The sequence below is a fragment of the Cervus canadensis genome, chromosome 14 (genome assembly GCF_019320065.1).
Source record: "Cervus canadensis isolate Bull #8, Minnesota chromosome 14, ASM1932006v1, whole genome shotgun sequence".
Taxonomy (NCBI): Eukaryota; Metazoa; Chordata; class Mammalia; order Artiodactyla; family Cervidae; genus Cervus; species Cervus canadensis.
Window position 1 is genome coordinate 827157 of NC_057399.1, and position 17884 is coordinate 845040.

Consider the following 17884-nt stretch of genomic DNA (forward strand, 5'->3'; position numbering starts at 1 on the left):
GCCCTTTTGCAGCGGGTGGATGATGCTCCGAGCGTGGTGGAGGGCCCGAGGCCGCGGGGTGAGCATGACTGCAATATTTTTCTGACACTAACACCTCTCGCTGGCCCTTGGAGAGGGCCGTGGAGGAGCCAGGTCCTGCCAAACATCACCCACGCCCAGCCCTCCGCCTACTGGCCCCAGACAAGAGAGGCTTCAGCTTTCAGGCGGGAGGAGAAAGGTAAGCAAGGAGGGGGCAGGCACAGAGCGAAGACTTTGGAGGTCACGTTCTGCCATGAGCCTGCCCATGAATTCCATCCACACAGATGAAACCCATGGGGTTCCCCACTGGAGACCCAGAAGTGAGCAGGCACCTGCCCTGGGCGCCATCCTGTCCACAGTGGGGCTCAGACACAGGGAGGAGGCTGGTGGGGTCCTAAGAGGGGGCCCGGCCAAGGGGTGCAGAGGATGAAGAGGTCCCAAAGGTGTCACCATGGAGCTGAGGGCTCAAGGGAGAGAGCCTGAAAGGATGTGGGAGGCACCACGCTAGAGGAGCAGGGTGGGCTGTCATGGCGGGGATGGGGATCTGCAGCCTGAATAGCCCCTCAGCTTCCTCCTCACCTGGTCCCTGAACTAGAAAGGAAGGGATGGAGGCAGGGTAGGAGGAAAACACAGATGGAGAGGAAAGTAAAGGAGGAGGGGGGGAGGGGTTGCCAGTGCATGAAAATTAGGCATGTACACCCTAACACTTTAAAGTCCCTCCTGCGTTACAGCCTGAGTCCTACACAGAAGACGTGGGTTCAATCCCTGGGTTGGGAAGATCCCCTGGAGGAGGGCATGACAACCCACTCCAGTATTCTTGCCTGGAGCATCCCCATGGACAGGGGAGCCTGGACTATAACCCGCCAGGCTCCGCTGTCCATGAGGTCGCAAAGAGCTGGAAACAACTGAATACACACGCATACCTCAATATCTAGGCTGCAGTTTTTCAGCGTTGCTTCCGCTGATCTTAAGATCCCTGGGGCCAAGGGGAGGCACCTCCCCTTCCCACCTCCCTGCTTTCAAGGGGAAAATACTGGGAGGGACTTGGAGCCCCAGCAACTCTGCTTTCATTTACCCAAAGCATGGGGGGCGGGCAGGTCCCCACCTCGGCTCTCCCGTCCACCTCTCTCTGCCCCTGCCAGCCCCAGCCCTTCCTCCCTCTCCAGAGATGAGGGTCAAAGAAGCCGAGTGCTGGGGAAACAGACCAAATCTGGCTTGAATTTCCCCAAGTCAGAGCTCACCATTTTCCTCTTAGAAATGACAAGGAAGGGGGAAATCCAAGAAACCCAGGAGCTTTTAGGTGGCTGTTTCATCTCAATACTCCGGTCTTTCCAGCATCCTCATGCCCCCACCCCATGTCTGGCATCCAGGAATGAGCGTGGAGGAGACCCAGACAATGTGGAAATCAGGTTTAGAATTGATTTGTTCTGCCTCCTTTAGATTTCAGGGATCCCTGTCTTTGTTCATCCATGTGCTCAGTCACTCAGTCATGTCCAACTCTTTGCAACCCCATGGACTGTAGCCCACCGGGCTCCTCTGTCCATGGAATTTTCCAGGCAACTGGAGCAGATTGCCATTTCCTTCTCCAGGGGATCTTCCCAACCCAGAGATTGAACCCGGGTCTCCCGCCCTGCAGGCAGATTCTTTACCAGCTGAGGCATCAGGGAAACCCCAAATGGCCTTTTAAATCCCAGGTGCAGAAAAGGAGGGGTATGATGAGATCAAGAGAAGAAGAGATGATGACCCAACAACAGCTCCCCGGGCCTCTTCCCACCCCAGGGTCGAGGTTGGAGCCAAGATGGCGGAGGAGTAGGACGGGGAGATCACTTTCTCTCCTACAAATTCATCAAAAGAATAACTGAACACAGAGCAAACTTCGCGAAACAACTTCTGATCGCTAGCTGAGGTCATCAGGCGCCCAGAAAAGCAGCCCATTGTCTTCGAAAGGAGGTAGGACAAAATATAAAAGATAAAAAAGTGAGACAAAAGAGCTAAGGACGGAGATCCGTCCCGGGAACTCTTAGGCGGCATTGCTTGGGGTAGGGTCCGGGCCTGAGAGCCCTGAGGACAATCGGAGGGAGCTTCTGTGAGTTGCCAACTTGAACTGTGGGAGACCAAAAGAGAGAGAGTAAATTAACCGGCCAGAACACACTGCCGGCCGCTCGCAGAACAAAGAGACCGAGAGGGTCCAGAGAGGAGCTCGCAGGCTGCGGACCAGCCCAGCCCCGCCGGAGGCAGGAGGCAGGGGGGAGGGGAAGGTCGCGGCGAGACACAGGCCGCAGGCACCCGACCGGCGCGGGCAGGGACTGGGGCTGGGGACGCCGAGGGCAGAAGGCGCGCCACACCCGACTGGCGCCAGAGGAAACTGAAACTGGGTCCGTGGAAGGGAGCGGGCGCGCCACACCTGGGGATAGCGCGCCCATCAAGCCCCTGGCAGCCTGGACCGCTCTGACGGGGAAGGCACAGAGAGCAGGCGCAGCTTTTCGCTCTGCGCTTTTGTGGAACACCCGAGGGCTGGAGCCTCGCGCAGCGCGGGGCGCGCTCCACGTAGAGCAGCCAGGAGCCTGAGCAGCGCAGACGGAGAAAGCAGCGTCAGCCCCTCCCGGCAGCGCCAGCCCGACCCCGCAGCCCAAGCCCGTCCCCATAGCGCCAGCCACTTCCGGCAGCGCCAGCCCCTCCCGGCAGCGCGACGGAACTAGCTACCTGAGTAAGAGTCCACCTCCGCCCGCCTGTGTCAGGGCGGAAATGAGGCTCTGAAGAGACCGGCAAACAGAAGCCAAATAAACAAAGGGAACCGCTTCAGAAGGGACTGGTGCAACAGATTAAAATCCCTCTAGGAAACATTGACTACACCGGAAGAGGCCTGTAGATATCGAGAAGCGTAAGCTGGAAGGAGGAGCTATCTGAAACTGAGCCGAACCCACACTGACCGCAACAGCTCCAGAGAAACTCCTAGATACAATTTTACATTTTTCTCTTTCTTTTTTTTTCCTTTTTTTATTTTTTCTCTTTTATTTTCCTTTAAAATCCCCTATTACTCCCCCATTACTCCTTAACTTTCATTTCCATAGACTTCTACGATTTTTTAATTAGGGGGAAAAAAAAATTTTTTTTTTCTTTCTTTTTTTTTTTTTTCTTTTTCTTTCTTTTTTTTTTTCTTTTTTCTTCTTTTTTTTCTTTCCTTCTTCTCTTCTATTTTCTATTTTTCTTTTTCTCTTATTTCTTTTAAAGTCCTCTAGTACTCCTCTACTACTCCTTAATTTTCATTTTCAATACACTATAACCTTACAAAAAAAAGAAGAGAAGCCCTATTTTTAAACCGAAGATTATTCTCTCCCAATCTTGACTCTCTGTTTTCTACCTCAGAACACCTCTATTTCCTCCTTTCCCCTTCTCTTCCCAATCCAATTCTGTGAATCTTTGTAGGTGACTGGGCTACGGAGAACACTCTGGGAACAGACAGCTGCGTAGATCTGTCTCTCCCCTCTTGAGTCCCCCTTTTTCTCCTCCTGCTCATCTCTATCTCCCTCCTCCCTCTCCTCTTCTTCATGTAACTCTGTGAACCTCTCTGGGTGTCTCTAACGGGGGAGAATCTTTTAGCCATTAACCTAGAAGTTTTCTTATCAGGGCTGTATAGTTGGAGAAGTCCTGAGACTACAGGAAGAATAAAACTGAAATCCAGAGGCAGGAGACTTAAGCCCAAAACCTGAAAACACCAGAAAACTCCTGACTACATGGAACTTTAAGTAATAAGTGACTGTCCAAAAGCCTTCATACCTACACTGAAACCAACCACCACCCAAGAGCCAATAAGTTTTAGAGCAAGACATACCACGCAAATTCTCCAGCAACACAGGAACATAGCCCTGAACATCAACATACAGGCTGCCCAAGGTCACACCTAACACATAGACCCATCTCAAAACTCATTACTGGGCACTCCATTGCTCTCCAAAGAGAAGAAATCAAGTTCCACGCACCAGAACACTGACGCACGCTTCCCTAACCAGGAAATCTTGACAAGCCAATCGTCTAACCCCACCCACTGGGTTAATCCTCCACAATAAAAAGGAACCACAGACCTCCAGAATACAGAAAGCCCACTCCAGATACAGCAATCTAAACAAGATGAAAAGGCAAAGAAATACCCAACAGGTAAAGGAACATGAAAAATGCCCACCAAGTCAAACAAAAGAGGAGGAGATAGGGAATCTACCTGAAAAAGAATTTAGAATAATGATAATAAAAATGATCCAAAATCTTGAAAACAAAATGGAGTTACAGATAAATAGCCTGGAAACAAAGATTGAAAAGATTCAAGAACTGTTTAATAAAGACCTAGAAGAAATAAAAAAGAGTCAGTTAAAAATGAATAATGCAACGAATGAGATCAAAAACACTTTGGAGGGAACCAAGAGTAGAATAACAGAGGCAGAAGATAGGATAAGTGAGGTAGAAGATAAAATGGTGGAAATAAATGAAGCAGAGAGGAAAAAAGAAAAAAGGATCAAAAGAAATGAGGACAACCTCAGGGACCTCTGGGACACTGTGAAACGCCCCAACATTCGAATCATAGGAGTTCCAGAAGAAGAAGACAAAAAGAAAGGCCATGAGAAAATACTCGAGGAGATAATAGCTGAAAACTTCCCTAAAATGGGGAAGGAAATAGCCACCCAAGTCCAAGAAACCCAGAGAGTCCCAAACAGGATAAACCCAAGGCGAAACACCCCAAGACACATATTAATCAAATTAACAAAGATCAAACACAAAGAACAAATATTAAAAGCAGCAAGGGAAAAACAACAAATAACACACAAAGGGATTCCCATAAGGATAACAGCTGATCTATCAATAGAAACCCTCCAGGCCAGAAGGGAATGGCAGGACGTACTGAAAGTAATGAAAGAGAATAACCTACAACCTAGATTACTGTATCCAGCAAGGATCTCATTCAGATATGAAGGAGAATTCAAAAGCTTTACAGACAAGCAAAAGCTGAGAGAATTCAGCACCACCAAACCAGCTCTTCAACAAATGCTAAGGATCTTCTCTAGACAGGAAATGCAGAAAGGTTGTATAAACGTGAACCCAAAACAACAAGTAAATGGCAACGGGACCACACCTATCAATAATTACCTTAAATGTAAATGGGTTGAATGCCCCAACCAAAAGACAAAGATTGGCTGAATGGATACAAAAACAAGACCCCTATATATGCTGTCTACAAGAGACCCACCTCAAAACAAGAGACACATACAGACTAAAAGTGAAGGGCTGGAAAAAAATATTTCATGCAAACGGAGACCAAAAGAAAGCAGGAGTCGCAATACTCATATCAGATAAAATAGACTTTCAAATAAAGGATGTGAAAAGAGACAAAGAAGGACACTACATAATGATCAAAGGATCAATCAAAGAAGAAGATATAACAATTATAAATATATATGCACCCAACATAGGAGCACCGCAATATGTACGGCAAACGCTAACGAGTATGAAAGAGGAAATTAATAGTAACACAATAATAGTGGGAGACTTTAATACCCCACTCACAACTATGGATAGATCAACTAAACAGAAAATTAACAAGGAAACACAAACCTTAAATGACACAATGGACCAGCTAGACCTAATTGATATCTATAGGACATTTCACCCCACCCCAGGGTCTCCCTGCCATGACTTTGCCCACTGGTACCCAATACTGGCCCTCATGGCCCTACAATTAGCCCTCTGAGCTGTACCCCAGTTCTTACTTGCCAAACCAGGCCTGTTTATTGATGGGCTGGTGGGGAGAGAGGGTAGTTGAAGGATGTGAAAGCCACCTTGGCCTTTGTGGATGTGATGATGGGGAACAGCTGAGCACTGACTAGGGAGTCAGCACCCCGGGGTCCTTCACCTCTTCCCGGGTGTCATTAACTTGACAGAAACACTGGCCTGTCTCAGCGCAGCTCAGCTGCTAATATTTTTCCATCTACCTCTTCTCTTACAAAATGGTATTTGGTCTTTAAGGCCTTTACCAGAAAGTGTTCATCCTTCTTGACTTTAATAATCACATATTTTGACCTCCTTTACATGGTGGGTAACTGTCTCCATGCCAGTCCTTTCCGCTGGGATCAGAAGCCCTTGGAAGGCAAGAATGGTTTAATTTCTCTCTGGAGCATCTCTGGCATCTAACCTGTGGCTTGACACATTGTGGATCCTCAAAATGTGTCTGTTAACTGGAATCCAGAGAAACCGTTCTGATGGTGGGATTTTTACTAGGGCAGGTGTGTGCGAGCTAAGTCACTTCAGTTGTGCCCAACTCTTTGAGACCCCATGGACTGTAGCCCGCCAGGCTCCTCTGTCCCTGGGATTCTCCAGGCAAGAATACAGGGGTGGGTTGCCATGCCCTCCTCCAGGGGATCTTCCCGACCCAGGGATCAAACCAGAGTGTCTTATGTCTCCTGCATTGGCAGACGGATTCTGTACCACTAGCACCACCTGGAAAGGAGCCCAGATCTCCTCTCTCCTGTCCTTGCTGAGACAATCCCCAATCCCTGCCTGAGCCACCCATCTTCCCTCCCTGCACTCAGCACCTGAATGAGGAGTCATTTCTAATTTTGAGGAATTTCCAGACAAAGGCAACTGGCAGAGTGGAGCACAATGAAACACAGTGCTTGAGAAAAAGTTTGAATAAAGGCATCTGGAATGGTTGATTGTATGTCAACTTGGTTGGCCATGGGGTACCCAGATTAAACATTCTGGGTGCCTCTGAGGGTGTTTCTGGATGAGATTAGCTTTTGAATTGGTGGAATCAGAGCAGACTGTTCTCCCCAATGTGGGTGGAAGGGTCTGAATACAACAAAAGATGGCAGTATTTGCTTTTTACTTCCTGTCTGCTCGCTGGAGCTGGGACATAGCATCTCATCCTTTCTGGCCCTCAGATTGTGACTAACACCATTGGTTTCTCTGGTTCTCAGGCCTTCTGACTCAGACTGATCTACACCCCTGGCTTTGCTGGGTCTCCAGCCGACAGAGGGAAGATCATGGGACTTCCCATCCTCCATAGCCAGGTGAGTCAATTCCTCATAATCAGTCTCTTCATAAGTGTAGACATCATACTGGTTCCGTTTCCCTGGAGAAACCTAAGATAGCCAATCTCCATCTCACTGATCACAAATCTTCACAAAACTCTCACATGAGTTTCCTTCAGTTCATCTTTGAAGTGGGGATGAAGCTCTCCTATACTAACTGCAAAGAGGAGTGTGTTCATTCAGGCAACAAGCATTTATTAAGCACCTACTAAGTGTGGAGCTCTGTTGGATGCATAGAAGTCAGCTGTTGGCAAGATGCTCTGAGCTCCTCAGGAGGAAACTGCATCCATTTGCTCCAGGGTTTTAGCCCCCAAAGATGCAGTGTGGTGCAGTGAGAAGGGGTCCCTTTCTGCGCCATGACCTGGGGCCTTCGTCTCGGGGGAGGATGAGCACCCTGGAGAGGTGCATCCCTCCTTGCAAAAGCCTTGGGAAGCAGATTGAAGATCTGTCACCTGAAGGGGTCTGGGATTCTTGGTTCAGTTGCCTTTTGCATGACCCCAGCCTCACTGAAGAGGAGAGGATGGCAGGCAAAAGGACTGTGCTCGGAGTGAGGAGACCCAGTGCCGGGACTGCTCTGTGACTGATGGGCTGTGTAATTGTTGTTGTTTAGTTGCTCAGTCACGTCAGACTCTTTGTGACCCTGTGGACTGTAGCCCACCAGGCTCCTCTGGCCATGGGGACTCTCCAGGCAAGAATACTGGAGTGAGTTGCCAGTCCCTTCTCCAGGGCATCTTCCTGACCCAGGGATCAAACTTGGGTCTCCTACATTGGCAGGCGGCTTCTTTACCACTGGGCCACCAGGGAAGCCTGAGGCTGTGTGATGCCTGACGCTTTTCTCAGTGTGGTGTGCGCTAGGTCATCTGTGAAGTGGGTCTCATTTTGTGGTCACAGAGGTGTGTTGAGATGCATGAATGAGAAAAGAGCTTTCTGAGCAGGAAGTTCAACCTATGCAGTATTAGGCGGCGGTGGGGGGTGGGGTGGCAGGGTGGGGGAGGGCAGGGCTGACTTCGCAGCCAAGACCCAGCCCACGGCACTCACCATCCTCACACAGGTTCAGCTTGGACAGGCTCCTGCCATCAAAGGGCTCCTCAAAGATGGAGCTGGAGTCGCGGTCGCTCACGGTGGCGTGCAGGTACATGGCTTTGTTCTCCATCGCGTCCTGCAGCAGGAGAGGAGGGCAGATACAGGGGAGAGAGAATAAGCTGTAGTTGGAGATGGAAATGAATCTGTAGAGCAAGGCATCACCTGGATGCCCCCGAGCATGACCCCTTCGTGATGACCCCGAGCCTGAACACAGGGACCCTCCCCCATCAGCAGGCGTCAGCCACCAGGATCCGAATCCCCTCCTCAACTTCCTTGGCTTGGAGAGGTCACAGTCCCGGGGACCTTTCTGACCGTGGGCTCTGTCCTCTCCCTCTCATGGCTCTGGGTGGGGCTGGAGCCCTGAGCTGGCGGGGAGGGCACCGAAGGCCATGCCAGGGGGCGCTGGAAGGGGCCAAACCTCTGGAGCCACACAGAAGACTCTCCAAGCTTCTGGAGTCGTGGGCACGGCAGGGAGACTGGGGTTTCTGCTCTGTGTTGGAAATGGGGGAAACTAGGCTATGAAACAGTACAGAGACCACCAGACCAGAACTGAAACCAGAACTGTTCCCAAACTTGGCTGGGCTGGCATGGTCAGAGAAGCTGGGTTCAGGGGTCAGGACTGACCCCCATGGGAGTCTGGGGAGCAGGAGGCCTTTGTGGGGTCCCCTAGACACTAAGGCCTGGGCAGCCCTAGACCAGGAGAGGGCTCTGGTGTCCAGATGGTCTCCTGGGTGGCTGGGGCTTTGAGTGGACCCCGTGGAATTCCAGGAATGCCCCCTCGACACGGGGAGGTGCCACGCTATTTGAAATGACCCAGCCCCATTTACACAAGCGCGCACCACGCGATCCCATTTTGCAATATCTACACATTCCAGAGTGCACGACGGGAGATTATATGCGGAGATGTTCTGGGTTTCTCCGGGTGAGACGTGTTCCAGGAATCTGGCGGGGCTTGTGGGGATTTGCACTTCGTTTTGTTTTCTGTATTTTTTGGGTTTTCTACGATATGTTTGCGTTCTTTGTATAATCACAAGAATTCATTTGTGGGGCTGGATCACAAAGTGTTTATTTACATAAAATACTGATATCCTTTTCCCGCATAGACGCTCAGTGGTTACACAAATGACTCTCTGCTTTTAGCTCACTTCCAGTCATTAGTTTATGTTGACTTTTGGTTCTGATACCCTTTATGTAGATTGTTGCTGTTTAGTCACTAAGTTGTGTCCAACTGTTTGCAACCCCATGGCCTGTAGCCCACTAGGTTCATCTGTCCATGGAATTCTCCAGGCAAGAATACTGGAGCAGGTAGCCATTCCCTCTACCAGGGGATCTTCCCAACCCAGGGATCAAACCCAGGTCTCCTGCATTGCAGGTAGATTCTTTACCACTGAGCCACCAGGAAAGCCCATAGCTATGTGGATATTGAACCAAAAAATCCACTTTTAAAGAGTGGATTCTTTGGAAGATAAATGCCCTAGGAGGATGGGTGGGTCCTAGACCCAGCATGGAGCCAGCTCGACCCTGAGGACCAGAGAGCGGGCTGGGAGAGGGGGTAGGGCCTGGCAGGTGGCTGGAAGGGGACACCGGCCGCTGACTGAAGGGAAGAGGCAACATCCCATTCCAGTAAGTGGGGACAGTGAAGGAAGAGGCTGGCTGGATCCCTCTGCTGGACATAGCAAACACAAATCCCCTATTTTCGTGACCTGACCTTTCTTTCCAGGGACCTATGACCTCAGGGCTTAGAGGAGGCCAGAGCCTACAGGGACCATCCACCTATCTTTCGCCTGGCCCTGGAGGGATGGATGGGGTGTCTGCTTTTGACCTCCAGTGATGAGAAGCCACAGGGCTTGCACACATGTACACACATACACATGTATGCACATGCCCACTCAGGGTGTTCCTAGACCCTGTGGGCCTTCCCCCCAGCCTCTGGGAGGAAGGGGTGGAGGGGAGCCCACAGCCCTGCCAGCATGTCTCCTCCCTGCCCCCTGGGGTTCCTGGAGCCCTGAACCCAGCTTCTCCCGGGCTGCAGTTCTGTCCAGTTTCTGAGTCTCCGATGCCAGCCCTCTGTCCAAGTCCTCCGCCCAGGGAGGGCCTGGAGGTGGGGCCCCAGGCGGCTCCGCTGCTAAGCTATAGAGGACACACCCTCATTTCACGAGCGCTCTGTGCGGCACCCCACCCTCTGGCCTCAGTCCTGGGGAGCGGCGAAGCAGGAGGCCAGTGTCTCCTCTGAGAGGGGGAACCCTCTCTCTGCCAAAGGCAACAGCAGCTGCCGCCAGAGCCTGTGGGGGCACCAAGTGCCAGGGCGGAGGTGCGGAGCTGGGGTTGCTCCAGTTTCCCCATCTGCCTTTCCACCTTCTCTCTCTGCCCATCAGCTCCTGGACCAGAGCTGGGAGGCGGGGCTCCTTATCTGGAATGTGTCTTTCCGGGCGGCCCCTCCCAGCCCCCTCCCCACCCCTCAGCTGGTGGAGCTGGAGCCTGGGGGCGGGGGAGAAGGAGAGGGGCCAGATGTGAGCGCGCTGAGATGGGAAGCGCTCAGCCGACTCTGCTAATGTTTGTTACTGGGGAATGAAACCTAAGAGCTTTCTGTCTGCCCCAGGTTTTTTTTGGGACTGTTTTTCTTTCTTGAGGAATGGGGGGCAGGAATTTAGACCTTCCCATCATTGGTTGCAGAGCCTTTGGGCCAAGTCTGAGCAACCGACTGCCAAGTGTGGTGATGATAGAGCAGTGCCTCCAGCCTCTACCCCCCCACCCCTGGAGCATGTGTGTATGTTCGTCCCACACCATACAGACCGTACGCCATCAGGAGCTCCCCGCCTCCCAGGGGCACTGTGAGGGGGCAGGTGGCATCCCGAAGAATGTCAGAGAGGAGGAGTTCCAGCATTTAACCCCACCCAGGGCACTGGCCCCGCATGAGGCTGCTCCGGCCAGGATGCATGTGTCGGTCCCTTTCGGTGGCCGCCTGTCGGTCCCAAGGTGATGCAGGGAAGAGGGCCAGGTGGGGGCCCTGGAGCCAAGAGAGCTGGAAGGGAGGGGGCCAGTGCCATGGAAACCCGGGCAGGGTGTAGACACCAAAGTGACCTGTGGGGAGTGGGGTCTCAGAGGACAGGGGGTCCCAAGCTGGCCCCACATCTTATCCCCAGAGAGCTTGGTCCGTCAGCTAACACATCCAGCCTCAGCCTTTGCGATGGGGAGGACGCACCTCCCAGCCACACGGGCTCTGTGAGTCTCCTGTGGAACAGGGCACGTGGGAGAGCTGTATGGATGGGGCAGGTGGGGAGACGGTGGTGGAGCCGGGTGACCACCCACAGCCCCCCGGCATCTTCTGATCCTGCCAAGCAGCCTGGTACAGGGGTGTCTGGGTCCCCTCAACCTCCTAGCTAGTCCCAGAAACAATGTCATGTGGACCCCTTTGCAAAAGCAATCGCAAATGCAGACCAGACCTGGGAGCCGCACCTTGATTCTCAAAGCCCCCCTCCAGGCAGCAGCAGGACTCAATCAATTCTTCCTGCAGAGGGGTGGCCCCAGCCTTGCTGGGTTCCAGCATGTAACTCTATAGGGCTCATAACTCCTCCAAATCAGATAGGGATCACCATGAACAAGGTCTTCTCTGGAGAGAGAATGGCTAAGGAGGTTTTAAGCCCTGTCCTCCTCTAACTGTGCTCAGTTCATCTGAAGCATCACTCAGAACTAGAGAGGTGCGGATGGTTTATAAATAAGCTCTGCCTTCCTATGTTCCACCGCTGGGCACACCCACAGGCACACGCATGCACACACATTCACCACACACGTGGAGAGACTGGCACCTGTACCATCTGCTCCCTGAAGAGGCTCTGGAGCTCTGACACAAGCCAGGCAGAGTTGCCACTAAGGCGATCACTTCCTCTGGCTCCCAAATACCCACACTCACCAGCCCAGGCAGATGGATGAAAACCTGGCAGACCTCCCAGGACCCGCACCTCCACGCGATGCCCAAGCCCGTGCCCTGTGTCCTCCGGCTGCGTTTAGGAAGCCATGCCCAGGTGCCAGGACAGTCAGTGCCCAGACTCACCTGAGTGCCCCCAGTGAAGCTGCAGAACCTGTCCCCTCAGTTCCTGGCATTTGCCATGGTGGCTGGAGAGCTGGCCACTGCCCCCACCCCGAGACCCAGGCAGCCCCTCAGAGCTCGTCCCCACTGCCAGCCGAATCCAGACGGAGTCATAGAAAGAGACTGCGCGGTGCCCAGGGTCTCGGGGGTCACTTCTCCAGGAGGATCAGATCAGGAGGCAAGGCTCAACCTCGTGCCCAAGTGGGAGTCCCTTGGTGTCTGGCCTCGTTCAGCCTCGGGCAGCGAGCGAGATGTTCTGTGGAGGCACCAGCGGCTCCGCTAGGTACTGACTGAGCAGTGAACTGCAGCTGCACTGGCCGCCAGGCTTTATAAAGTTCTTGGAGCAATTGCGAGGCTCCCCTGGGGCCTAGAACGCATCCTCCCTCTAGTGGCCAATCTCAGCATTACAGCTTCACACAGGAATGCCTGCTGCGTCCAGAGGAGCCTTGGTCTTGGAACTCCACCCTCCTGTTCTAAAGGCTCTGCTAGAGATACTTTTTGGAAAGCTTCTAGCAGAATGGCAGCTAGACCTGGCTTAGGAGCTGTGCAAGGAACCCAGCCTTGTAAATTTATTTATAGGACAAGATTGGCATTGCTCAGTTCATTCACCAAATTTGGGGTAGAATGACTACTTTCCGTGTTTTCTTGGAGCAGTATCTACCCTTAAAGGACACAGACTGCCCACACCAGGGAGATTCAGAAGAGGACTCTGAGGGTGCTGAAGGAGCTTCCCAAAGTCAAGTTCAATGCGGTTCATGAAGGAAGCCAGGATTTCTGAAGCACTGACACTGTACAAGTGTTAGGCTACAGGGGTGAGTGAGAGGAGGCTGCTGTCCTTAGGGGGTTGCAACCCAGGCTGAGAGGCAGGCTTGGACACAAATAACCGTGGCGCTACTGGTAGAGAACATAGGAGACATAAGAGACACAGGTTTTTTTGTTTGTTTGTTTTTGAGGAGACACAGGTTTCATCCCTGGGTTGGGAAGATCCCCTGGAGGAGGAAATGGCAACCCACTCTAGTATTCTTGCCTGAAGAGTCCCATGGACAGAGGAGCCTGGCAGGCTACAGTCCACGGGGTCACAAAGAGTGGGGCACAACTGAGCGTCTGACCACACCTGTAAATCTCAGCATAACTATGTTTAATGTGTAAAAACAGGAGCTCTCACCAAAATGTTAAGGGGGTGATTACCTTCATTCAGCTTGAGATGGTGATGGGAGAAGCATCAGAGAAATTCTGAAAACAATCTGAACCATGGTACATGGTCAGTTTGTATGTATGCCCCTTCCCCCGCCTCCCACCCCAGAGACAGTGCTCTGAAGGTAACGTTCATGAACATTTGCCCGTTTATTGATTACAAAGTCAGCCTTAGCACTGGAGGGGCAGACCTTGTACCTGAGAACAGTCTGCCAGGGCTCAGCTCTGCCCCCATCCCATGCAGCCAGCAAACCACAGCTGAGTCACAGAAGTCTTAGTCACTGTCAGTGACTGCCTCCTGGCCGTCCCTGGGAGGGAGCTACAGTGTGGGGCTGTGGGGCTCCGAGGCTCCGTTTTACTGGAAAAAGCAGTCATTTATCATAATGATGATGGTAATTATAATTGGAGGATAAGGAAGAGGAAGGAGGGGAGAGGATGGGGAGAAAGAGGAGGAGAAAGGGAAAGAAGTGAGAGCAAAACATTTCATCATATGTTCCCTGTGCCAGGCAATTCCAAGTGTTTTTCATATATTAACTCGTTTAGCCTTGATGACAGCCCTGTTAGGTAGGCACTGCCATTGGTGGTGGCTTAGCCACTAAGTCATGTCCGATGCTTGCAATCCCATGGACTGTAGCCCACCAGGCTCCTCTGTCCGTGGAATTCTCCAGGCGAGAATACTGGAGTGCCATTTCCAGTGGGTTGCCATTTCCTTCTCTAGGGTATCTTCTCCTGCAGGGATCAAAACAGCATCACCTGCATTGCAGGCAGATTCTTTACCAGTAAGCCACCAGGGAAGCCCAGGCACTGCTATTATTCCCCTTTTATAGAGACAGAGGAAATAGGTGATTTGTCCAAGGTCAAGCAGCCGGCAAGTGCCAGAGCTTGATTCTACTCCAGGCAGTGTGACTGTAGAGTCTGTGACCCTGACCACTCCCATAACTGCCTCTGATGAAAAAGAGTGTGTTTCAGTCACCCATCAAGTCACCAGTGTTCCTAGGAATGTCATCTTACAAATAGCAGGAAATGTGCTTAAAGTGTTATCTCCGAGCATCTCATTGCAGAGAATGTATTTATTAGCAGTAAATGCAGTGATTGGTGAGACCGTGGTGATGTCCTACTTTATGTGAAATAAAGCATTTTTTATTTTTGCTGAAGTATAGTTAAAGTGTTTCAGGTATACAGCAAAGTGATTCATTTATACATATATATATTCTTTTCAGAATCATTTCCCTCATACATTATTATAAGATATTGAATATAGTTCCCTGTGCTATACAGTAGATCCTTGTTGTTTATCTATTTTATATATATAGTATGTATCTGCTAGTCCCAAATTCCTTTTATCCCTTCCCCACTCCCTTTCCCCTTTGGTAGCCATAAATTTGTTTTCTATGTCTGTGAATCTATTTCTACTTCAAAAATAAGTTCATTTGTGTCGTATTTTATATTCCACATGTAAGTGACATCATATGGTATTTCTCTTTCTCTTTCTGACTTCACTTAGTATAATAATCTCTAGGTTCATCTATGCAAATGACAGTTCATTCTTTTTTATGGCTGAGTAATATTCCATCACATGCATGTGATGTGTATATACACACACACACATATAACACTACATCGTCTTTATCCATTCATCTGTTGAGGGACATTTCAGTTGCTTCCATGTCTTGGCTATTATAAATACTGCTGCTATGCACATTGGGGAGAATGTATCTTTTTGAATGAAAGTTTCTGTTTTTTACTGGACATATGCCCAGGATTGCTGGATGATAAGGTTACACTATTTTCAGTTTTTTTAAGGAATCTCCTTACTGTTCTCCATAGTGGTTGCACCAATTTACAATCCTACCAACAGTGTAGGAGGACACAAAGCATTTTTTTAAACAGTCCCACACTGCTGTGCCCTGGCCATAGGGAAAGGGAAGAATGGGGGCCCCAGTGCTGCCCAGGCTCTTGGCTGAGCCTCCCTTTGCCATTGGCAATTGATGACACAGACAGAGTTCTCTGCAAGTGAGACCCATGAATGGATATAGAACCATTAAGCTACAAAATTGCAGGAAGAAGGAAGCTTAACCTTTTAAACTCAGCTTCAGGCAAGAGGAGGTGCCTTTCCCTTGTTCTTTCCAATTTATTTCACTTCTTCCAGTGATAAGAGTAGTCTGTATTGTTGCCTGGAGCAGTCATTCATTCTGTTTCTTCTTTTTGGCTGAGTAACATTCCATCTTATGCACAGAGCATGATTTGTTTATCCATTCTCCTTCTGATGGGCTTTTGGGTTGTTTCTAATCTTTGTCTGTTAGGAATAAAGCCACCCAAACAGCAAAGAGGTTTGATTGTGAAGTATAGGAATGACCTGTGAGGCAAGCGTTCTAGTGGGTGAGAGTCTTCCAGGGGCAGCTCATAGCTCAGATGGTAACTTCTTGTCACCTGAAATCAGCATGGTCCACAACAGGGCTTGCTTCCATTCAATCACAGAAGGCATTTATTTTATTTTATTTTTTTTTTAGCAGAATATGAGAGTTCCGGTTGCGCTTTTTTTTTTTTTTTTTCCTTTTGGCTGCACCAAGTCTTGCATCTTGCAGCATGCATGATCTTCGATCTTCATTGCGGCCTGTGGGATCTCTTAGTTGCTGCCTCCGGGATCTAGTTCCCTGACCAGGGATCGAACCCCCAGGCCCCCACATGGGGAGCTCGTAGTTTGAGCCACTGGACCACAAGGGAAGCCCCACAGAAGGCATTTATAATAGGGACCTCCCCACCCAGACGGTATTATGAAACTGATTGCCCTGAAGGAGAGTGGGATAAACTTCTGAAGTAGCTGCATCTATGGATGTGGAAGCCAGTGAGGTCCATCAGGTGCTCAAGTGCTTCCCACTTTCTTTGAATGATTTCATTTGATTGTCCCAACAACTCTCTAGGGTGGAGGTGGGGAGTTATCATCCTCAGTTTTCATTTGGAAAAACCCAGCAATGCTGAAACTGAAGGTCATAGTACTGGGCTCTCAGACGCAACATCCACACCGGTCCTCTACTCTGGAGCCTCTTCATCTGCAGAGATTCCTTCCCTGCATTCAGTTATTCATTCAACAAACATTTGTTGTGAACCAGCATATCCTGACTGTTTTCACAAACATGAATTAGACCTAGCCCCTTCCTTCAGGATCTCATTCCCAGGGGAAAGAAGGTCTGAGAGATGAGAATCACAGCCTGGCAACCCTCAAGGGGTTCCTCATGGCTTCAGGCTAGATGAATCTCAAACTTTCACCCTCAGGCCTGACTTTGTTTCCCCCCACCCCACCCCACCCCACCTCCGCCCAAGAGATTCTTTTTTTCCCCCAACCAAAAAAAAAAAAAAAAAAACTCTTAAAAGTTTAACATATCTAAGGAAAAATGGACAAAACATAATCCAGTTTGTACATTCTTCACAAACTAAATAGAAGCCAACACCTGAGTCAAGGGCAGAACAGACACTCCCTCAGAAGTTCCTCTCTGGCCCTCCTGGTCCCTAATCCCCCCAACATTGGTCACCACCATCCCATAGTCCATCACTATAGATGATTCTGCCTGTTCTTGAACTTCATATACATGAACTCATTCACTGTATGTCTAGCTTCAATAGTATGTTTCAGATTGTTCCCTTTTCTGGTGTTTAGCAGTAGTTCATTCATTCTCACTGCTGTAGGTCCTCCACTGTGTGAATAGCCTTTCTACTATGGATGACCATTTAGGTTAAGTTCCAGGTTTTGACTGTTCTAAAGAATGCCACCATGACCATTCACATGCATGTCTCCTGGTGAACAAATGGGTGCATTTCTCTTGGGTATATACCTTGGAAAGGAATTGCTGGGTCATCGGGTGGCCTGTGTTCAACTTCAGTAGATGTTGCTCAAGAACTTTGCAAAGTGGTTGTACCAGTTTACCAACCTCCAGCAAAGCATGAGGGTTTAAGATGGTTCACATCCATGCCTGTGTTAGTGACATCTGTCTTTTGTAGAGGCATCATACTGTGTTTTGGGATTCCCTGGTGGCTCAGTTGGTAAAGAATCTGCCTGCCAATGCAGGAGATGTGGGTTCAATCCCTGGGTTGGGAAGATCTCTTGGAGAAGGAAATGGCAACCCACTCTGGTATTCTTGCCTGGAGCATCCCTATGGACAGAGGAGCCTGGTGGGCTATAGTCCATGGGGTTGCAAAGAGTCGGACATAGCTGAGCAGACAGCTACACAAACAAACTGTATTTTGTTTTTTAATATTTATTTATTTAGGCTGTGCTAGTTCTGAGTTTCAACTTGCAGGATCTTCGTTGTGGCATGCAGACTTCTTAGTTGCATGCAGGATCTAAAATAAGACCCAGGGATCGAACCCAGGCCCCCTGCATTGGGAGCTTGGAGTCTTAGCCACTGGACCATGAGTGAAGTCTCAAACT

General features: G+C 50.1%; 1 protein-coding gene across 1 annotated transcript in view; it reads right to left on the reverse strand.

The window, feature by feature from the left end:
* Positions 1-12578, reverse strand: part of SCARA5 (scavenger receptor class A member 5) — a 132327-nt gene extending 119749 nt beyond the window's left edge. Inside the window, exons 1-2 of the mRNA XM_043487027.1 lie at positions 12229-12578; positions 8133-8253 (exon numbers count right to left, since the gene is read on the reverse strand). Coding sequence (XP_043342962.1) covers positions 8133-8247 — 115 coding nt within the window. The 5' untranslated portion in view covers positions 8248-8253; positions 12229-12578. The remainder of the gene's footprint in view (positions 1-8132; positions 8254-12228) is intronic.
* Positions 12579-17884: the final 5306 nt, after the last annotated feature.